This window comes from Triplophysa dalaica, chromosome 5 (genome assembly GCF_015846415.1).
Source record: "Triplophysa dalaica isolate WHDGS20190420 chromosome 5, ASM1584641v1, whole genome shotgun sequence".
Taxonomy (NCBI): Eukaryota; Metazoa; Chordata; class Actinopteri; order Cypriniformes; family Nemacheilidae; genus Triplophysa; species Triplophysa dalaica.
In genome coordinates, this window is record NC_079546.1 from 27,035,323 (window position 1) to 27,060,018 (window position 24,696).

The 24,696-nt window shown below is 37.4% G+C and overlaps 2 protein-coding genes across 2 annotated transcripts in view; one reads left to right on the top strand and one right to left on the bottom strand.

The window, feature by feature from the left end:
* Positions 1–24,696, bottom strand: part of LOC130420700 (uncharacterized) — a 195,940-nt gene that overhangs the window by 43,143 nt on the left and 128,101 nt on the right. The gene's annotated exons all lie outside the window — the stretch shown is intronic.
* LOC130420702 (uncharacterized) overlaps positions 1–24,696 on the top strand; it is a 195,470-nt gene that overhangs the window by 33,602 nt on the left and 137,172 nt on the right. The window contains exon 2 of the mRNA XM_056748193.1: positions 9,355–9,372. Coding sequence (XP_056604171.1) covers positions 9,355–9,372 — 18 coding nt within the window. The remainder of the gene's footprint in view (positions 1–9,354; positions 9,373–24,696) is intronic.

Sequence of the window (24,696 nt, forward strand, 5' to 3'; positions counted from 1 at the left end):
GTCAGTGCTTTCTCCACCCTGAGGTGCAGTGAGGTGAATCCCCTGTTGAGATTCTATGTTAAACTGGAGCTTTCCTGCTCTCCTGAAGAACACAACTTCAGTCTGGAAGCGTGTATCCACTGTGGCTGGTAGTCCGTCAGAACTCCTGTCCGAGTCACGGCAATCACAGTCTCTGGTCCGTGGTACTTTGGTTGTCCAACTTTGGTCGGCTTTAGACTCCTCACAAAGACTTTTTGTCCTGGAACAAAGTTATGAGTAGGGTGTTCTGAGGGATGAGGAAGACACAAAGAAACATCAGCACATATAGAGTTTAACTTTTCAACTAGGGAAGTCACATAGTCCTACTGGATCACTTTCAAGTCACCTAAGAAAGAAGAAATACCTGCCCGAGCTTTGACCCGCGATGTCGGGAAAGGCCTACCCATTAGTATTTCAAAAGGTGACAATCTTGTCGTTGAAGATGGGGTCATTCTTACTTTGTAAAGACTGCGGGCAACAAATCGACCCACTATTTTCCCGTATCGATTACGGCTTTTGTTAGGAGTGTTTTGAGTGTTTGCTCCAATGCTCTAAGTCTCCCTGTGTTGGTTGACTTTGCAGGATTTTGATGTCAATGTCAGGTACATTCGCCCTTCAGTTACCTATAGTCTGTTCATCCTCCCTCGAAGCATGACCTTTGACCATGACCATTCACTATGGCCACTTCGAGCGGAAATACTGCTTTGGTTAACTGTCAGATTTGCGTGTGCTATGAGTTTACCATCAGCTGTTTTGAAACTTCTTGCTTCCCACATTTTAGCATAATGGTGAAGAACACTCCACGCATACTTAGAGTCTGCGTAAATTGTTGCTCGCTTCTCTGTCATCAGCTCACAAGCCCGTATTAATGCTATCAACTCTGCTGCTTGAGCCAAATTGTAGTCTCGTCCCCCCTCTAGGGGTGTATCCAACATATCAACCCTAGAAGAGTAAGAGATTGTCAGTTCAAAGATGAAATCATGTTCAACATTCAAGTCTGCCATGTCTACCATACCGAAAATACCCAGCAAAGCAGGATTAATGTTTGCTGTTGTTTGATTGGTAAGTTTTATTTTTGCCAGCAGAGTAGCCTCGTAACCTGAGCGTCATTGCGCTGTCATGTGTTATATTTGCATGTTGTGTAAAATTGCGCCTACCTGATGTGATGCATACAATGTTAATGGGCGCGACAGAACAGTTTTCTCAGCCATCTGCACAATCAGAGCCGCTGCAGCCTCAGCACTTAGACATGCTGGCATACCTGTGACTATGTTATCTAACTTTTCTTTTCAGACAGATATACTACTGTTCTATAGTGAGAACCATGCTGTTGCAACAGGACACCCTCTGACTCTCTGGCATGTAAGTGAAAAGGCTTTGTGTAGTCCGGTAGGCCCAATGCTGGTGCGGTTGTGATAGCTGCTTTCAAGGCATTGAAATGTTTGTCTCCACCTCCGCAGTCCACGTCAGTGGTGTGTTTGGCTGCGTTTGGTGATCGATCAGACCCCTCAGGTGCTTATCATGAATCGCACAGTAAGGTATCCACGATCTACAATAGTTAATGAGTCCCAGGAAGCTGTGGAGATGCTGCACTGTTTGTGGGGACTTAACATTTCTGATCAGCTGGACCCTGTCTGTGGATATTGCAATGAGACCCTGCGTCAGCACTTGTCCTAAATAGGTCACCTTAGCTTTGACCCATTGCAGTTTCTCTTTTTCGAGGCTTTAAAACCTGTTTCAGCGGCTTTAACCTCCAATGGAGGCGTCACAGCACAGGCAATGTCAGTTCCGGAAATTCCCACAGAGTGAATTATTTGATTAGTTATAGGACCCTCATAACTATTTGAAGTCAAAGACGAAGCATCTGCACCTTTATCAAGCAGAAAGGTTTGAGGCTGCCCGTTCACCATAATAGAAAAATAAGGCAATTCCTCCCCATTATTTGAAAATGTTAGGGTCATCATACATAATTGAGAACTGACATCACTGGGTTCGAACTGGGTTCGATATGTAGCACCCGAGTTCTCGTTCCTCCGCTGTGGTGAGTGTGTGTCACCAGAGTTTGGCTGAGGTGACTTAAAGTTTTGCAACTGCTTGCACTCTCTTTTGAAACGGCCCCTTTTGCCGCAGTATAAACATATTATATTAGACTTCCTCTTATGGCTAAGATGTGGTTGCTGCAGATTCAGAGAAGTACGGCTGCTGTTCCCCTTTGGTTGGTAGCCTGTAACCGAGGCTTTATGTAATTTTTCAAAGGTCCACGCTTTCTTAAAACGCACAAAGAATTGAGGCGCTGATTCTCTTGCTGCCTGCTTAGTGTTGGCTTCCTAAACGTTCATCAAGAATAACTCTCAACTGTTTAAAGAATATTTCAACATTTGCAGAAATTTCCCAAAACAATTCATGCGGGTTGGCAGCCGTACCTCTGCTGGTGATTTTATCATTGTCGATTGATAATACGGGACACTTTTCAATCAGCATATCTTCCGTTACATCTTTTTTGAGTGTTCTTAACAACAATGTTCGAAAGTCGCTACATGTGAAATGTGAAATTGTATGTGTTTGCAAAATCGACACATATTTACCCGCTTCCTGTGGAGAAGGCAAACTTTTACAAATTGCTTCCATATCAGACATTCTTAACGGTCTCACATTAACTGTGTTGCCAGCTCTTACCCAAACCATTGAGTTTTAAGGTTTTGTACTCGTGACCATCCTGCTAGGTTTCTAACATACGGTTCAACGTACAAACCTTGATTATTTCTGTACATAACTGTCACTAGCGTTTCGCCAGGCAACGGTCTTGAAACAGAACTCCCCATCTTTCACTTCAATACTGGCACTGACACAAATAATACAGTTAAAAAAAGCAGCAATAGAAACTTTGAAAAGTCACTCACAGGAATCCTACAGGGTAAGCTTTATATTTCTTCAGAAATACGAAAAAACACTTTCCCCTTTTTATGTAGGTCCTTGACCGATCGTCGGTGGCGCCTGCCCCAGGAATGCTTTGGTCTCTTGGTTCAAAGAGATCTTCCCCCTTTCACGGACTGAGCCCCAACTGTAAGAATATAACTTTTTGTCCCCTTTGTCTAGGTAGAAGGTTAAAGATTCTAGTCGATGGAACACACAAAGTTGCAGGCCTGGGAACCAAGAATGACACAGACACAGAAGTGCAGTTCAATCTGAGTCCAAAGTTTATTGATTATAAATGACTTATATTCATAAAAGAGGAAGTAAATATGTCATGAAAAGATATGTCATGGAAACATACCAGACCTATATTGATATTATTCACGTGAGTTAGTTCCTTTTTCTAAGATTCTTAGAAGTACATTAATATTATTAGCAAAAGGCAGCACGATGTTCTGGAACATTTTGTTAGCTTTGTCAGCACTTTAACTGAAGTACGATTAGACATAATTTGTGTACAATAAACATTGCAATAAATTTCACATAATATGTGGGAAGAGGCAAGACCCAAATTCTCACAGTGCTTAACCAAACAAAACACTACTAAAGTCAATGGTGACCCAGAACTGTTTACTTTCCTAAATTTATCCAAAATATCTTATTTTGGGTTCAACAGATAAAAATACAGGATAAGAGCAATTTGAATGTGAGTAATTGTTGATAGATGTTTCATTATGGGGTGAACTATCCGTTTAATACTTGTGTGACAATAAGCATAGTTTAAAAGCATTACTCACATAATTTATTGGTCATTTTTGGTAATTTCATGATTTACCAGGTGGCAACGTAGCTGGCACATCCCAAGCATCTTTTATTACCCTTAAATGACCAATTCATGACATCCCCTGCACAAACTCTTGATGTTACAAGATAACCAAAAATGGTCCAGTTACGTACAATATTCATAGTATTTTGGTAATTACATGACCTACTGGTAATTTAAAGTACACATCCTAGGCTCGTAAATTCTTAGCAATTAAATGACCCATTCATAACGTCACATTTACCGTCTCCTTACGTTGCAGGGTAACCAAGAACGGTCCAGTTATGTAAACTATTGGTAATATTTTGATATCAACATGACCTGATGGTAATGTAACTGCCAGGTCGCAAGCAAGTTATTTCATTACCATTTATTGTAGCCCATGCGTAACTTTGACGATTCACAAGACAATTATGACGCTTTTTTAAAATAGATTTAGTCTGACATTGTAAATCAGATTTACAAGAGATTTAACACGCTATGCTGGCTGCTGATACCACTGAGCTCTTACTGAGCGTTCCTGTAGCTCAGTGGTAAGAGCAGTGCGTTAGCAACGCAAGGTTGCGGGTTCGATCCCATGGGATTGCATATACATAAGTATAAATGTATATGTTTATTAATGTAAGCTTTGGATAAAAGCTTCTGCCAAATGCATAAAATTAAATGTAAATGTAATGCTCTGTGTTGTATGTGAAAGTAAATAGCACGCGCCCTCCCATCTTGGCTCAAATTCAGAGCAGCGCGCGCACAGCTGAACTGCGCATGACAGGATCGCTGATCGTTTCTTCGAAGCTCTAATTTCACAACAGTGGATTAAAGAGTTTTGTAAATCGCATTTTAAATGAAAAATGTACTCGTAAACTGACAGAACGCTGTCTGACAAGAGTAACAACACTTTTTTGAGGTTCTTATTTACTGACTGGAACAAAGTTACTCTGACAGGAAATTTTGTTTTATCAGGTGAGAGACTCAAGTTGCATTTCGACAAATGGTATAAAATCTGATCAAATAAAGCTCGCAGTAATTTACTCATAAAAAGGATTTTATTCCCAAACTGCTGACATCACTGTGTCTTATGGATGAGCGTTCTGAGTCCTTCTTCTGTTTTCTGAGAAGATAAAAGTCAATAAAAGTGATGAAGTTCTGCTGTTTGTTTTCTGGATTGTTTCAGGTGAATGATGATGATGATGATGATGAAAACTCATGCGCTCTTCCTGCACAGATGATCTGAAGAAGAATGACAGTAGGAGCAGCAAACACTGACACCTCAACAATCACTAGAATCACTAGAAGACACAAGAACACCATTAAATCCATCAAACTCTCAAACACTACACATGAGAAACAAACACAAGATGAGTTCAGTGAGAGTTTCACTCATGTACTTATGTAACAGGACACATGGATCACAATCAACACTTCATACCTCTTATTATTATTGATGTTGTAGATGATGCTGTAAAAAACAAAGTTTAGTTTTAGTTTAGATGAGTCATAATGTGGAAACAAACACACAAAAACACACACACAGATGGTGATGATGTACCTTGTTGCTGTTGTTGTTGTTGTTGTTGTTGTTGTTGTTGTTGTTGTTGTGTAGTTTCTGTTGTGTTAAGAGTTGAGAATCTCTCAGGGTTTGTGGTGGTCACTAGAATCTTGTTTGAATCTGTAGAAGATGATGAATGTTCAGAGACATCATACTGTAGAACATCACAATCATATTTCATGTTTATGTCATTTCTTCATCATCAGTACAGAGTTTAATGACTGAAGTCACTTTGAGTTCAGGACACTCCTGTCAGAGTGATGTCTTACCTGTAAATCTGACAGTATATGTGACTGAGGTCTTGATGTCATTCTTGTGTTTGAGCACACATCTCAACTCTGTGTTGTCGTCTTCATTCACGAGTGTTGTAGTCAGAGAGATGAGACAGAGTTCATCTGATCTAATCTGATATCTGGAGTCTGTCTGTAGATCAACATCAGTCTGATTCATCCACACCAGCTGATATCCATAATAACTGAACTCATGATCACAGTTATATGTAAACAGCTGACAGGAGAGAGTGACAGATGTGTTTGCTCTTATCTCAGTCTGTGATGATGATGATGATGAAGACACTGAAACACAAATCACACAACACACTCTCAGTACTCATGAGTTTCAGTGAAAACACAAGAGATAAAGAGAACTGTGATCTGAAGTTAAACATGTGTTCATATAAATGAAGAGAAACACTGACCATGAAGAGCATGTAGATTAACATCTGAATCAGGTCCATGTTGATGTCCATTCACATATTGTCTTCAGGTGTAAAGTCCACCATCATGTTGTGTTGTGTTATAGATGTTGTGAGAGCAGTCAGATGTCAGACTCAGTCTCTCAGATCTCTCTGTGTTATTCTTCTTTATTCCTCCAGTAAACACTTCTACTGTAGATGATCTTGTATAATTATTGTAGATCCATGTAGTTGAGGAGCATTGATGAAGAGCATTATAACAGGACAGAGACACACTTTCACAAGAACTGATGAACACACGAATCACTTGTGTCCCACTCACACCTGAAAGAGCAGATGACATCATTCATATTAATGCATCACAATATATTCAAAAAGTTTATTTTTTCTCAGATATATTTGTATTATTTTTACATCATATAAATCAGAAGATTTGACAGAATTTAATGTGATCTAGTTGACTCTTGACATTCGAATGCTAGAATAAGACACATGATGTCTTGATCCTGCTTCCTTGTTCCTTGTTCAAGGAAGTCATTCCTTGTTTTCTAGTCTTGTGTCATGATCGTAGCAGTACACACGTGTTAAGTGTTGAAAGAGTCTTGGCATTGTTTGTTTTGGTGTGTCCACTGCTCTCTCCGGTCTCGTCTTTGACCCCGCCCTCTCTTTTCTTCATGAATGACGATTTAATGGTTTAATGCCCTACATCTGTTCCTCTACTGATTTTGTCCCCTCTTGTTTTCTGTCTCGTGCCGGTTCGTTTTGCTTTATGACATTTTAAAAGACATTGCGTCAATTTCGTGCTCTGAGGAGATTCTATGTCTAGTCAAAGTCAAGTGGAGTCAGTTGTAGTTTATGTCAAATGTTGTAAGTCTAGTTTAGTCAGTCTATTGTGTTCCGTCATATCTGTGTCATTATCTTCTGTTTTTGTTGTTTTACCCCCTCGCGCAGTGTTCTTATTGTGTCAAGGCTCTTGCGAGTCCACTAACCACTCCTCAAAAAAAAAAGATGAAGCCACGAGTACAAGCTTCCATCACATGATAGTTTGGATCATAGTAATTTGACCATATTACACAAATAAATGTCCACGTACTGTAAGAGGTCAACATGAGGAGAAATTGAAAGATATATTTTTATTTTGTGCAGAGACCATGCTATCGATATTGCTGTTACTTTTTTATTTTGCATTGTAGTCTACATTGTTTTAATCACAAAATACAATTGATAAAGATTTTGTCTAGGTTTGATGTCTTTCTTGCTGGGATTTCACTCATTGTAAAATGTTATTGATAGCAATAAGAATTAAAAGTTTTTTTATTTTTTTCTTAACAATTAAAATTTTCCTTTCCTTTTATATTATTAAGCACTTGTAGCTGCTAAGAGTGACCATGGCAAACCGGAAAATGCACTGAAGACTGAAAACAGCAGAATAATGACAAAAGACCAACAACATCACATTTAGTAACACTCATTTCAAAGTGTTTTTGTTAATATTTATCTGTAAATAATTTTGTAGCATGCTTAAATCATATGTACATTGTCTTTATACTTTTTTTTTTAACTTTTTTATACTTTAACTATTTTATACCAATAATGTACTAAAATAAGTGTTATACAAATGACTGTTTTGATATAAACCTGTTTCACGTTTCTTGAATTTTTTATTTTATTATTTTGACAGTTGTTGAAACAAAACAAAAAAAATGTTGTTGTGTACTGGTGTACAATAAATTAACTGCATTTTGAGTATGCATTTGTCATTAATATATGAATATATTAATAACTATCTGACGTTGTCACGGTATGTTAATGTTATGATTTTATTCTGATGACCACACCTACGTTTTGACTATGTAATCTATTAACGTTGTGACAACTGAAAAAAGTGATATTACTGGATTTGTTGCCACAACCTAACTTTGTGATGTTGTCAGTAAGTAACCGTGTTCAGAAATTTGGCCACAACAATTATCTGGTTTGGTTGTTATCTGGGAAGTGGCTATCTGTCCATTTCTGTATGAGCGTTTTAACGTGATTTATCTCCTTCTCGTCTAACTGTACATATCACCGCCGTCAAGAGCGTCAAAGATCGCTCTGGCCACCCTGCCAACAACACTGTAGAAAGAGTCTTGAGCGCTCTGACGTAGATCAACATCTTTTCTTGCATTTAAAGGGGTCGCAAAGCAAACAAGCTTGTTGATCTTTGTGCAGACTGAACACCAGAAATTTATCGGTGGAAAGAACTTTATTGTAGTTAAACGTTTGCTAACAAAATAATATTCTGCAGCAGTAACACTGTTGTGCATGCTCTGACGCTAAAGTTAGCATGAAATTCCGCTTATTTACTGAAAATGAATAACGTAAATGCACATCATCATTAACTCACCAGTATGCACCAGTAACACAAACAATCTAAGACATCTTTTTCCAAACATTTTTTTATTATTTATGTCCCTATACGCAAACAGGGACGCATCGTATATATGATTGGGAAACCAGCCACAGCATTACTCAACCTCTCCTCCATTTTACTTGGGATCAAATGTGATCGGAACCATAGTTTACAGGGTTGCATTCTCTGGAATCCACTCAAGCGGTAGACTTCTAGGCAGGGCTGGGCAAAAATATATCAAAATGTATTTTTAAAATAAATTAATAAATACCTTACTTTTAAGTGTAGGACGAAAACTTAACAAAAACTAAATCTATTAAAGCAATTTAATTTAGCTCAACCCAGGTCCGGGCAAACTTCCCAGTAGGCACCAATCAGAGGCCGCACTTTTATGACGTCATCACGTAGACTTCCTACAAAGTATTTGAAGTATTTTTGAAACTACAAAAATACATAAACTGAAGTATTTTGATACATAATATGAGGACATTTTCATTAACCCAATCAAATACAAATTACAAAGTACTATTTTGTATTTAAAATACGTATTTTAAATACATGTATCATAAATACTGCCCTGCTCCTACGTCACGATTGGTTGCCACCGAAACGCGTCATAGCTCATTTCAATAAAGTTAACCTGATTTCAACTCTCCTTGACACCCTCAAAGGCCAAGACGCGCTGTGCTGCTCCTCGCCGCTAGCTGACATTGAAAATGAATGAATTCTGGCATCTTTGGCGCTCTCGACGGCGGCAGTCTGAACGCACAGCAAGTCCGAGCTCATGTTTGCAGAAGGGAAGGCCAAATTTTCTCTGGGGAATGGGAAAGTTTACTGAGGGATGGATAGATATTCTTGGGGAAATGAGCGCACATTTTTTGCAAAGGAACGTAATGTTGGGGAGAGGAAAATATTTACCCTCCCTTTTCCTATTTTTCCACCAGTATGTCCCTTCAGTGGCTCAGTAGGCCTACCGCGTCACATCTGTTTTGACAACTTTCATAAAGAAAGTCTTGCATATCAAAAATATATAGCCTAACTGTTAAGTTTTCAATATAAGAAGATCCGCACACAGCGGATTCATTGAATACTGTGTGGTGCCCTTGAGCATGGATGGATTTTTCGGACATTTTAATTTACGTCCTAAAACACATTTGTCTGTTATTTGTACAAATTTCATGATTTAACGTGTTGATTTGACAAAAATAATTTCACTTTTTTAGTGGTATAGTTTTAATGAAAAACCAGAGGGCTCCCTCAAGTTCATTATTTTAGAGTATAAGAGAGGTCCCTTAAGGCTTATGAGGGGTCAGGGACCTCTCCAGCCCCCCCTCAATTTGAACCCTGCCCTTGTGGCTTTTTGCTTTAAGTTTATCTATTAAAGTAATTGATTTCCACCACCTCTGTCTGCGTCTGGGTTCTCTGTCTACCATTCATGACACATGAACTCTATGATAAATGTGACAAGATGAAACTGAACATGTTTGTCAGAATGTCAGTGAGAAAAATGAAATGAAATCTGAAGAAATAAATGTGTTGTATAGTTTACCTGTGAATAGTGAAGAGAGAAGGATCAGTCCCAGCAGACATATATCACTCTTCTCAGTCATGTTGTGTTTCTCTTACTGAGTCTGTTCTCAACATCTACTTCCTTCATGAGAACATTTGTAACTCTTCCTGTGTTTCTCATTTCCTCTTTTCTCATTGACGGAGTCATGACAATAACAGACTAGAAGACATTCTGTTCTTTAGTGCTGACATTTATAAATTACTTCTGTTTTCTTGAAATAGTTTGACACAGTGCTCAGTTATGACGTTTGTTGTCAGAGACTTTAACAGGACTAACATGATGATGGTTTTTTCCAAATTCATTCAACACAAGACTTTCCTGCAAGAGCAGACGCACAGCCTTCATTAAAGCTGATCACACCTCCGTTCTTCTTTTATCTGCAAACACACAAAAGCAGGACATGAGTGAGGCCATCTTCACACTTCTTACAAACCACAGATCGAAAGATTACCCATGATGCAGCAGACACAGATATTAATGAGTTCAAAGATTGTACCAATACTGCAGTAGTGTAGTCCAAAAAAGGTGGTGTGCTACGCTATTACCGCCGACCTCAAATGACGAAATAAAGTTAGATGACAATTATTACAGTTAAATTTGTTACACTATTGTCTGAGGTCAACTTATGAAGTTCTCCTGCTTTTGAAACTTGAAAACATAAGCAAACAATATGTAATAGGCTATTTTCTACCCAGGTTTTGAGGCCAGCTGGAGAAACGCTCGGTTTGTATGGCCGTGCCACATAGAAGACTTGGAAGTAAATATGCACTGCGACCATTGGAAAGCAGTTTGCGTAGTAAACTTAAGTTGGATCCTTTTGTGATTTGGTTAGACACGCAACAGACTTATTTTCCGAATGTGATGGAAAGGCTTTGCGTATAGTTTGTATAGCCTAAAGTTGTATGGTTTTTAATAATATATACCCAGATAGCAAATTTTTGCGGCCCAAATCTGGCCCACACCTTACTCCCCATACTTTACTCATCTGGCCCACATATGGCGTGGAATGATGGCACTTGTGCGGTCCGCTCTTGTTTGCCAGATTTGGGCCAAAGGCATGCCAAAGCTATGCCACATGTCAAACATCAAAACAATTAAAGCAGAACTAAACCAAATATAAACAACAGTTCATTTCAATTCTGGCCCAGATTTATCCCAAAACCATCACCTTTCTGTGCTCCAGTTTGACAGAATTTCTAATGATTTTTAATATTATTGTAGTGATGATTGAGTTATTAGTGATGAACATCTGCTGTTAACAAACAGCATCACTGCAGAAAAGTTCAACAAAAACTACATTAAAAGTATTTACCCAGAGAAACATAACAACTACAACCTGAAAAACAGCCTGAAATACAACCCAGCTAACAAACATTTGTTATAAGAACGTTCCTTAGAGGTTTTTCACATGTTTGAATACGTAAAAAATGTTTTGTGTTTTAAGAATGTTACCATCATGATGATCAGTGTTTCCTTGAGTTGGGATCTTGACCCCTGAGCAAAGGTATGTTTGAACTGCTGAAATTGGGTTCTTATGAAGTGCACTTGTCATGGCGGAGCAAATATGAACCTAACCTAATGGTATTGGTGAAACCTCTGTGATGTTATAGCTTGATTCAGTACTCATTTAGGTTGAGTGCTATGCTAAAGATCCTGAAAGGACATTGTAAAATCAGGAAACTTGACTGTTTTTAGATATCTTGAAAGATATGTGAAAAACGGATGTATTTTTATCAAACAACATTTTAGAATCACACAGATATCAAGAATCAATGTATGAATCTCAGCAATGGTGAGAAACAACCAACTAACTCAGATTAGCGGATCAACCGCAATGCATGCTGGGAAATATTAATTAGTTTTGTGCTATGATGTTACCCAGCATGCATCACAGCATGAAGTTTTCTTTTGTTTATTCTTACCATTGTTGAGATTCATAAACTGATTCTTCATGTCTGTGTGTCTAAATTAGGAGTCTTTTTTTTTTTCAAAAAAGCTTTGGAGACTGAAAAATGTAATCAAATTCCCAGATGTTTTAATGTAATTTCAAGATCAGCAGGACCGTAATTTATTCAAATGTAAACATGGTAGATATCTCACTGACAACAACCAACACCATTGCTCAGAGCATCATTTCAATTTCTTTGACAAATGTACTTTATAAGTACGTCTATGTTTAAGAGTAAATGTCAAGGGTCACGAGCCCAACTCAAGGAAACACTGATCACCATGATGGTTACTTTTGTCAGCTGGGAATGATCTTAAAACATAAAAAATGACATTTTGAATATTTTAAAAGGAACGTTCTTATAACAAACTTTTGTTAGCTGGGTTGTATTTCAGGTTGTAGTTGTTGTATTCCTCTGGGCAAATATTTCTTTATTTTAAAAAGCAGATGTTCATCACTAATAACTCAATCATGACTATAATAATAATGAAACTCAATACAAATTCTGTCAAATAGTTGAGAAACACTGACTCAGGTGGGTGGAAAGCTCAGATAAAGCTAACGCAATAAATTATTTGTGTTGGTGGTAAAGTACATGTTCAAGAGTTTAGGTAGTGCTTTAAGTTACTTGTTGTCCTCATTTATGATATTGAATGAAATTAATTAATATACTGAATGTCTTTAACAGCACATCTAACACATAATAAATGTTCTAGCAAATATCTAGAATATAACAGTTTGTCTCAACAATGGTGACAACAGAAAAAACCTCTAAAGATAAACGCAATGCATTCTGGGTATCATCAAAGCACAGAACTCATCAATGACTCCCAGCATGCATTGCAGCTGTAAGCTTTTCATTTGTTAGTCACCACTGTTGAGATTCATACACTGATTCTTGATGTCTGAGTCAAAGACAAAATGCAAACTATTTAGATTGACAATTCCAGGAAATGTGAATTTTAAAAGTAGATTCATTGAGGCGCTTTGAACAAAAAATACAATAAGTAATTAAACAACATCCCAGATAAAGATTTAGTAAATACCTAATCACACTTTCATTTGATGTGCTACAAGACTATGTTTTATATAAAACAATGTCATAACAGCACTAAGAAAACTGTAAACTTATTTATGACGGCTGAAAGACCCCAACTAAAGCAAACCCTGATCACAAAAACGGTGACTTTGATACACCAATAAAGCATCAAGTCATGACTGTTAGGCTGCAGTTCCTGTGAAGCAGAAGTGATGATCGTCTTCAGTATTCTGTCGTGTTTCCAAAATGAATAGTAGGCGTGGCTCATGTTTTCTAATGTGAATTGATTGGATGAATAAAAACAGGATGTTCCCATAATTTTACGGTAGTTTGCTGGCAACCACAGCTGCCGGTATTTTTCCGTAAAAACTACGGAATTTGTATTTTCTCTTTTCTTTTCTGATATTAAGTGTTTTGTGGGTCACCACTAAGCTGAAGAGTGGAGTCTGTGTTCAAGTCACGGTCAGGCAAAGATATTCTGATGTCATGCTTGCATGATGCTTTGTTTAAAAGTGACTTTAAAAGTAAATTAAGTAAATGTAATTTGGACCAAGTTTTCATTTTGTATAAAGAAATGTTGTTAATATAAAAGACTCAAATGTATTAAGTTCATACACAATTTGAAGTTTGTGCCCTGAAGTTTTAAACTGCAAGACTGTTTACATTCTTTTCCTGTATTTTTTACGGAATTTTACAGGCAACCACAGCTGCCAGTATTTTTCCGTAAAAATTACGGAACATTTTTTACAGTGTGGGTATCAAATGTTACAAGAGGTTCCATGATAAATAAAGAAACGGGAGACTACCGGCCAAAACGAAAGTTTTGGAAGATTAGGATATCACCCAGCACCCGCAATAATAACAAAACACTTCAAAACAGTCTCCATTGTTCCTTTTAATTATGAAGTTATAGTACTGGAAAATAATAAGTAGATACATTTTTTTAACACCGTAATCCAAAACACACGAACAGACAAAACAGGAACGAGACGATTCGTAGGGAAATAATCCACATACCAAATATCTGAACAGAACAGATTACACAGAGACGTATAATGATACGTTGGACGTATGACAAACCGCATAGGACAGAGAATGCTAAGGGTTTAAAAGGGAACACTAATTAGGGGAAATTAGTGATGGGCAGATGCAGGTAATGAGACAAATGCCCTTACAGAAATTCAGGATATCCAGGTATAAAAGGGAGACGGCGTGCTGCATTCATTCACCTTTTGTTCTTCGGAGCCTTCAAACATGATCGACTTCGAGACTTCAAACTCTACGTAGAATTACTGCTGGAATCTTACAACATGGTGCAGCGGACTGTCCCTTCCTGCAGCGACTTCCCTTGGGCGTCTCGGGACTCAAGACCATGGGAAGACCCCAGGGAGATCGAGAATACCATTGGGCGACCCCAGCCATTCCATTGCTGATTTGTAGATCCGAGATGGTTCCTGCCCCGTTCCTACAGCCCAGTTTCTCACAAAAGACGTAGTTTGAGAACCAATGTCGAGGATAATCAGCAGCCCTCAGCACTCTCAGTCTACAGTGCGTTGTGCTACATCATGAACAGGCAGGTAAGTCAGCAGAGCCGATTTTCCCCACGGAGGGGGATCCTCACTGCCAGCCATCATATCACCTCCCGGGTGGTCGGTTCCTGGGAGCCTGACAAGAGCTTCCCAAACCGTCACAGTGGCTATGGGATAAGATCCGTCTCGGCTACGCGATTCAACTCATGACAATGACCCTTAAGCAGTCCTAAATCATCTTTTAGCATTACAACATTATTATTACGTTTTTGTGTCTGTGTGTGTGCTGTGGAAGAGTTAAAAGTGACTGCATGTAAAAATCGTTTATAGAACTGAACAGGGTTCAATACCATAAAATGTAATGTTTTGTAAATTGCTGCAAGCTGCCTTGGTGTCAGAGCTTGATATTTAGGTGCACCCGATATATGTACATCCTTTAAAGTTAAAAAAAATCACCTGTCTCTTCCCAGTAAGCCTCACGCTGTAACTGAATACAAGACTACTTCGCTCTGTTTTTGTCTGTCTAAAGATGTAACACCAAAGCAGAAATGTGCAGCATATCTGTTCAGGAACACACTGGTTGCCATGAAAATACAGCATGAGATTATGATTGTTACTTTCAAATGTAAATGTATGTACTCTGGCACAAAACCAGTTATTATATTAAAATGTGGCAATAATAGAAGTGGTGAGATTCCTTTTACGCCCCTTAAAGTACAGCCCTCTTGGGAGGCCTTTATTGCATCATCCTCCTGTAACCGGATGGTATTATTCTCTGGCTAGGTTTAGGTAACGACAACGCCCCCCTGGGAATTGCACCCAAGGAATCCAATAAACAATGGAACACAGGTTCGGTGGTGCAAGGAGCAGACAGAGACGTGTAATTGCTCTCGACAAGGAAGCAGAGGCGCACATGTTTTTTAGTTTATTATAATACACTTTTTTTTTTTTTAAACGCACAAGACTACAAATGGACATCTTCAAAACATGCGTAAGGGTCATTCAAATTTCAATCAAATGTGGAAGGATAAATTGGACCATACCCCAAGGTTACCCAGATAGCACACGTACCTCGCGAGGACGTCTGCTTAAGATTTTTTCATCGTCTGTAGATCGGCTTTGAACGTTGATAAATAAGATGTCTGCCATATCTCTGCCAGATGTCTATACGAGGTCTCCAAACATTCGACATGTGCAGTATACAGAGGCAGACAATCCTGGGGCCAAAGAGTAAAAGTCCTGCCATATTTTTGTTTCACCCATGAACTCAGCAGCTGATTTCACCAGCGGAGGAACCAAAACATTCCTTTAAAGTCACAAGCAAGTCTCAAGTCCTCAAAGAGTTAATGTTAATGAGATCATTAAGTGAGTAATTTAATGATGATTGAGTGATGAATACCTGCCGTTAACAATCAACATCACTGAAGACAAAGAGAAACACAAGAACTACAACTGACTTCAGCTGAAAAAAAAAAAAAATTCACCATAATTGTGGTCAGTGTTTGCTTTAGTTGTGCTCTTGAGTCGTACAGTAATAGGTTGTGGGTCTTCTTCAGTCTCTTCTCTCAACCGAATGCTGGTATGTCGTGAGCGCACTGGTGTTCTCACAGACTCCCCACTTATGGTTATAAAGCAATTTAGGTGTACAGGATTACACAATCGAGCGTTATATAAATGGCTTATTCAAAGATACTTGCTTAAATAATTACAATATTTTTTTCATGGTAAACATTTGTTCAATGCTGAATCAAATCTTGAAGGAACAGAATAGTTTGTATTTCTGGTTTAAATCTCTAGGTTTATGATCTGCATTTGGATATAAAAACCTCCTAAATCAATGGCACGATAAAGCTTCAATATTGGGATCAGTCTTTTAGACATGAACATTTATCATATGAACCTCAACAGTGGTGACAATTATAAGTCATACTGCATTGCATGATGGGAGTTTTTCATGCATTGCATCTTGAAGCATTTTGTTGAGCATCACCATTGTTGAGCTTCATATGCTGGTTCTTGATGTCTGTCTAGAAGTTTTAATTTAGCATGTGCTTTTTTGCTATTGAACTTTCTCAATGATACTTTTAGATAAACAGTTTGTTTAAACACCGAGTGTACAGGGTTCATTACGCTAAACATTAACATGATTATGATCTAAAAGAAATATCCTGCCTGTAAACATTTCAGTGTTAGATCAACTTATCGTATAAAATAAGTGAAGAATTACACACTTCACAGAACTGATCTCTCTGCTTTATAACAGTACATGAACTGATACAGTGCAAAATCTAACTATAGGGTCAAGAGTCCAACAAAAGCAAACACTGATCTCCATGATGGTGACATCATTTAACCAATAAAACGTCAACATCTCAATTACAGCAGGTGTTCATCACTAATGCTCAATCATCATTAAATTACTCACTTAATGATCTCATTAACATTAACTCTTTGAGGACTTGAGATTTGACTTGTGACTTGAAAGGAATGTTTTGGTTCCTCCGCTGGTGAAATCAGCTGCTGAGTTCATGGGTGAAACAAAAATATGGCAGGACTTTTACTCTTTGGCCCCAGGATTGTCCACCTCTGAAAATAAAAAAAATGTACCCAGAGAAATACAACAACTACAGCCTGAAATACAACCCAGCTAACAAAAGTTTGTTATAAAAACGTTCCTTGGAGTTTTTTCACATTTTAAAACATTCAAAATGTCAGTTTTTTTGTTTTAAGATCATTCCCAGCTGACAAAAGTCACCATCATGGTGATCAGTGTTTCCTTGAGTTTGGCTCGTGACCCTTGACATTTACTCTTGTATATATTTGTACTTCTAAAGTACATTTGTAATAGATATTAAAATGATACTCTTATCAGTGTTGTTTGTTGGTGGTCCCTAAGATATCTACCATGTTCACATTTGAAACAAGTTGTTGTTAGCTGGGTTGTATTTCAGGTTGCAGTTGTTATGTTTCTTTGGGCAAATACTTTTTTTGTAGCTTTTGTTGAACTTATCTGCATTGATGCTGTTTGTTAACAGCAGGAACGTTCTTATAACAAACTTTTGTTAGCTGGGTTGTATTTCGGGTTGTAGGTTTTGTATTTGTCTGGGCAAATATTTTTTTTATTTAGAAAAGCAGATGTTCAACACTAATGACTCAATCATCACTATAATAATAATGAAACTCAATATAAATTCTGTCAAACTGGAGCACAGAAAGGTGATGGTTTTGGGATAAATCTGGGCCAGAATTGAAATGAATTGTTGTTTATATTTGGGTCAGCTCTGCTTTATTTGTTTTGATGTTTGACATGTGTCATAGCTTTGGCATGCCTGTGGCCCAAATCTGGCAAACAGGAGCGGACCGCACAAGTGCCATCATTCCACGCCATATGTGGGCCAGATGAGCAGAGTATGGGGAGTAAGGTGTGGGCCAGATTTGGGCCGCAAAAATTTGCTATCTGGGCAGAAGCCCAGTTAGCGCATTTATGAGTATATTTTAAAGAACATATATTTCCTATGCTATTTTTCCATACATTTACTCTCTGGGAACTCCAACTTGCAATATGCACTTTAAGCATATAACAACCCAGATAACAGTTGAATCAATTACTATTGAATAAATTTTAAAAATAATTTGTCAATGTTAATAGCATTTAATCAAGTTCACATTTGCAAACGCAATTAATGTCGAAATGTTTTTGAAACGTCAACAAAGCAGCATTATTGAGATTAGTGTTTGCTTCGGTTGAGCCCTTGACTCTCATGAAGTCGTTTCTCTTTCATTGTTTTTAATAATATTTCAGTAAGAATACAAGAGCGTAGATAAAGAAAGATTTTTTTGGAAAAAAAATTGTGTTGCAGCAGTTTGCTGTTTTTGACAAGTGTCAAGCAGTAGTGAGACTAAGGACCTTCTAAGGATTTGTTGACATCTCAGCAATGTTTTGTGCAAAAGTGATATTGATTCAATGCCATTAACACTAAAAATCAACAATTAACATGATTAACCATGACTCAATGATTGCTTGCTGCCAGCAAAGCTTGTTTCTGCTGAAGCTGTTGTGTTTTTCATTAACATTGTTTAAGTAAAGGATTTTATCGCGACAACAGCTGGCTGCTTGTACACTTTCCCGCTTATTACACGGCTACTTTACACTGTTTATACCATTTACACTATTTTTATTGCCTGCTATTTATTTATTTATCACACTATATACATAATATTGTATTTGTATATTGTTTATAGTAAAGTCTGTCATATCTGTTGTGCTGGGCACTTTATCTGTCGTTTAAGCCTTTAGATATAGTTTTAAAGTAAGAAACGACGTTCAAACGTCACTAACAGGCAAATTGATTTAATCATTTGTAAATATAATGTCATATATGTTGTTAAAAGACATATTTATAATTTGTTTTTTGTTATATTAAACTGACCATCTCAAAAGGATTTGCAATATCCGGGTTACAGGGAGTCATTAGTTCTGAGAGGTTATGTAAAATAAGGCCCAACACTGTAAATATTGACTCTTTGCATATATCAGGTTTTTGCCAATAAACGCTTTTAAAAGAATTTTTTTTACTTAAGATATCTAGTATATTATTTTATACATGGAATATAATGATTTATTTTAATTGTCTGCAAATTCATAATGAACACCAACTGTACGTTAAGAACATTATCTGTTAATATCCGTTGCAGTGACTCTTCTTTAGTGTGTTTACTGATGGAGGGTGCAGTTAGTTTTCAGAGCTTTACGGCAACTGCATGATGCCAAAAAACATAAACGTAAACTACATCATCGACATACACTTTATATGCCAAAAATGTAAGAAGATCTGGTAACACTTCAGTATACTGGGCAATTCTCACTATTACATTAGCATGGCTATTATTGGCACATTGGCTGTTTATTAGTAATTATAAAAGCACATATTATGCATGACCATACTCTACCTCTCTTATCCTACCCAATACCTAAACCGAACAACTACTGTACAAACAATTTATAAGCAGCAAATGAAGAGTTTATTGGTGGGAATTATGTAGTTAATGGTTTGTTAATAGTGATAATTGCCCCCTATACTGAGGTTACTCTGATTCAGAGTAAATTTGTACACCCGTAGGTATGGATTCATATATACACCAGGGTGTACATTTTTACACCAGGGACTTTGCTGTGCACAGTATACAGAGCTAAGTTCGATTTTTTTTTTTTTTTTATAAAGAGTAGAGAAGAAATAGAAGTCATAAATATTGCTATGCCAAACAATGTAGTTCCTGAAAAACAGAAAGAACAAAATGGTTGCAAGCAACGCAGACAAACCAACATACAGTGGCACGGTGATATTTATGTAATGCGGTCAGTTGTATGCGTTTGGAAAATATATAATGGCTTAGAACCCAGCACTACCAGAAACAAGGACCAGAACTAACCATTTTATAAAACAACAAATGTACCTGATAATTAGACAACTGGACCTGTTGCAAACTTGATGTATTCAAATAGCCACTGATGATGTCCTCTGTTATATGAGACCAGTCTTCTTTTCTGATTGCACTTATGCTTCTGTTGTACTTATGCTGTCCCAATTGCTTCCATTACTTACTTAGGTCGCTTTGGATAAAAGCGGCTGCTAAATGACTAACTGTAATTGTAAATGTAAATTATTAATATCAATACATATATATATGCATGTATATCTAATTATTAGAAATGCATGTAAACAAATTACTATAAAGGGGTGCCATGCTTTCAAAAAGTTTGGGAACCACTGATTTAACCTGACATACTGTACATGTTTACTACAAATATTTTGTGTTGTCTACTTGAAACACTGCACAACCAATCAAAATGAATAACCAAAACTAATAAACAAAATATTGTGCAGATTTTTAACTGATCTTTATTCTACAGCCAGCCCACTACACTTCTTTGATGTTTTAGGTGTGGAAAGTGGGACACATCCACCTCCCAACCTCCTCCCAGGTAATCATTTGTTTAAAAGGCTGGTTCCTATTAAAGTCTGGGTAAACCAGACCAAATTTTGAATGTGTTCTGAGTATATCACACCATAAAATATTGTGATGTTGACCACTTAGCGGGTTCTTAATCATATTTGGCTAAGTAAATAAAATAAGTTGAGCAGTACTCTCTGCTCTCAAACCAGGGGTGTGTCAGCTAGTGTGCTTGATGGTTAGGTGGAAGGCCATGCATGCTCAGTTGCTCCAGTACGTCATCAAGAACCTGATTTCAGGACCACCCAGCAAATTCTGAACACAAAAATGAACTATTAAGCAGTCCAACTCTAGAATTGAGTACAACAGTCTTTACAAGGTGTTTCAGCAATACATGTCTAATATTTATAATGTGTTTAGAAACAATTCTTGTAATTTCCTTTAACCAGTCTTCAAAGAAAATGTTTATTTTATTATGAATGTAACCTTTCAATAAATTGGATTGGAAAGCGATTTCCTTATTTTCTGGTGAACATGTTATTCCTCATCATGCCAAAGGTTTATTTAACAATGTAGGAGAAATGTTTAATGTAGGCTATGCAGTACATAACTTATAAATACAAATGCTTAACATCAGGTGAACGTAGTATAAACAGAATAATCTATTGCAGGGGTGCCTTGTCCTGCTCCTAGAGATCTACTGTCCTGCAGAGCTCATCTCTCAAACACACCTGATTCACCTAATCAAGATCATCTGGCTTACTTGAAAAACAACAGGCAGGTGTATTTCATTGGGGTTGAAGCTGAACTCTGCAGGATAGTAGATCTCCAGGAGCAGGATTGGGCACCCCTGATCTATTGTTAATGTGGTTATTTATATCTGCAGTACAATATATTATTAGACAGATAAAAATTGCTTCAGAACTAGGAGTCATTAGATCTCGGGGAAAATAGTAAGATATTTGAATTAAAAAAAAAAATCTAAACATGCACTATAATCCATGACTAAAATATATTTATATCAATGCTCAACCAATATCATGACAAAAGCATAAAACAACAGAAAAAGTGATCTGGTAGTACAAATCTTAATGCTACAGCATATAATGACATTCGGGTGCAGGGCTCCAACCCTGTTCCTAGAGAGCTACCTTCCTGCAGACTGCAGCACCAGCCCTCTCTCGGCACACCTGTCTGTAATTATCAAGCAACCCTGAACACCTTGATTAGATGCTTCAGCTGTGTTTGATTGGGGTTGGAGCTGGATACCCTTCTAGAGGATTGTGTGCTACTAATTTTATAATAGCAGTTTGGGCAGGATCCTTTTCTTTACAATGACAATTCATGATTTGTCGGTCTGGTTTCATTGGACCAGTTGTCAAACTCAATTCCTGGAAGGCTGCAGCTCTGCACAGTTTAGTTCCAACCCTAATGAAATACACCCGGTTCATCTAATCAAGGTCTTAAGGATTCCTAGAAACTTCCAAGCAGGTGTGGGTTGGAACTGGTTGGCGCAAGCCCTCCAGGAACTGAGCTTGACACATAACATATGGTAGGTGACAGTTATGTTTGCATTTTGTTTCTATATGATGTATTGTCATTACTTTTAAGTTAGATATAACTATATCAATTGTGAGGGGGGGGAGTATTTTGTAAAAAAAGTGTTTATAAAATGCTCTAACATCTTTATCAACTTCACACTACACTTTAGGAAGAACCAGTCTGTGTTCTCCTAAGATGCATAGATCGAACTCTGGCCATCTGACCATCACCCTACCTCATCTGTAAACAATGTTTCATGCATGATCTGCATACTGTTCATGGCAAATGTAATTTTAGTTCCCTACGAGGCTATTAAAAACTTGCATCGAGTTCTCTTATTTGTGACTATACACATGGTGCTTTCAGACGTTGTATTAGGCTTAACTGATTTCCTTTTCCAATTCGAAAAGGGTTGTGATGATGCAGTAATATAATGAGCCGGTGATCAATCTCAGCTGTGCTGTGTTTGGAGACATGCTGCCGGTATGCATTAATATGCAATCATAAACTGTAGGTTAAAACTATTTGAACAAATTAGTCAAGTTTGTTCACGTGCTTTGTTACAGAGTTGTGAAAATGGCTAGGTGATGGTTGTAATTTTAATAAGGACATTGTCCGTCACTCAAGGCTGTAATCTTGCACTTAAATATCATGGTGTAAATGTATTAGTTATGAATCATGAGGGACATGAGATGATATGAGCTACACTTATATAAACTACATAAAATAATTCAGAAATTGCATTTTTCTTTCTGTCAAGTGCAGCTGCTGGCAGTTGTATGAAACATTTCCATGATGGGATAAAGAACCAGAGGCTGCACTATATGGTTATATGGTATAATATGGTTTACACTGTTTAAGTTTTCAATGTGTACAATAAGAATAACAAATATGAGGTCATCTTGTGGGAATGCCTTTATTAAAATCTTAATTTTAGTACTTTTTGAAATGTTTTTTTTACTTTAAGTAAATACACAATACGTGCAGGTGGCCCACGTAAATAATACTACAAAATGGACAGGTAATACTGTGGCAATGAATGACCATATGCAGCGAACATATTACATTTTCAATAGAATTGTGCAAGAAATGTAAACGAATGAGTTCACAAAACTCTTCGTCTGCACTTGCACGGTACCCCGGTCTCGGCGATATGCTGCACTTGAATGGAGACGTCGCAGAGACCTCTGGCAGAGATATGGCAGACATCTTATTTATCAATGTTCAAAGCCGATCTACAGACGATGGAACGATCTTAAGCAGACGTCTCCGCGAGGTACGTGTGCTATCTGGGTCTACTGTACATGCTTTAATAAGGCAAAGAACGTCGTTTGGGAAAGATGAGCGCGACCGGGAGCAGCAGTTCAAATTCGCAACAAAGTAACGTTATGTCTGCTGAAGCGCAAAGTCCTGCAGCAGCAGACGACTTGGAACCTAAAAGAAAAAGCAACGCTTATGTTTGGAATTATTTTGAAAGTCTGTGTCGACCTCGCCACACGATCATAGTTGCCAACTCTCGTGAGACAAATAAGCAACCTCGGCTTTAAAAACAAGCCCAAAACAAGCCCATTATAGTTCGATTATTTTTTTACCATCGTTCTAATTTATCATTAACTATTTTTTTCACAATAAATGAGCCTGCAATATTTAAACTGGAAATTCTCGTTTATTTTTAGATGAAGAGCAGAAAATATTTAGCAAAATCAGCAAACGGCAACACAACGTGAGGGAACGCTCTAACCACTCATCTTTGATGAGCTGTGAGCATAATAGTGTTGGAGAGATGGAAAAGAAGAAAAAGATAAAAGCCTTTGTTAAAGAAAAAAAGATAAAAGGGCTTTGTTATACTTTTTTCCATACCTGGACCACTTTGTTGGCGCCATTGTTTTCTCAAATTGACATGTTTTATTTATGTCCATCTAAATGTCATCGCTTGGATTACAGCGTCACGCGCCTGCAAATTGAATTAGATTTTCCTCCAATGAGGGGAGAGGGGGAGGAGACTGAATGTTTTGACGACATACGGTACAGAATGGATATTACTTCATTGATTGGCAATTAGCTGTAATCTGAAAGTGTCAATCAATGCATGCGAGTAAAACGGTGACCATACATTTAAAGAAACGAAGTTGCTTGACAAATTTTCCTAACAAGCAACAAATATTTTTTAAATAAGCCCAAAAAAACTCAACCCGCGAATTATGATTTTTTAACGTGACTTGATAAAAAAACAAGCCCAAAGTCACGGATTATAAGCGGACTTGGCAACTGTGCACACGATTGCTCACGCGTTTGAAATTAGCACACCCTACGACAAATTTTCACAAAGGTAGGCCAAAATAACAGACGCCATACATAACTGTAATTGTTTACAGTGTGTTTGGGATCTTAAAAGTTTAAGGTTTTATTTATACTTGTTAATTGAAGTATTTAAGATACTGCTGTTATTCTCTTCATTTGTCATGACATTTTTGCATGACAACTTTATTTAAAAAAACTGACCAGTGTAAGTGGTTTAAATGAACAGTGGGATAATGTTACAATAGTTTGTGATTTTGCTTGGTCTTTCTTTGATGCATGCTGTTAAAACCAACACAACAAACCTAGCTCTTTTCAATTGAATGTAAACTAATAGTAGTCAAATCGCATTTTTGGTCAGAAAAATCACAATTCCATTTTTTTCTTCAAATCGAGCAGCCCTAATCGTAACAATCAAATATGTTTTTGGAT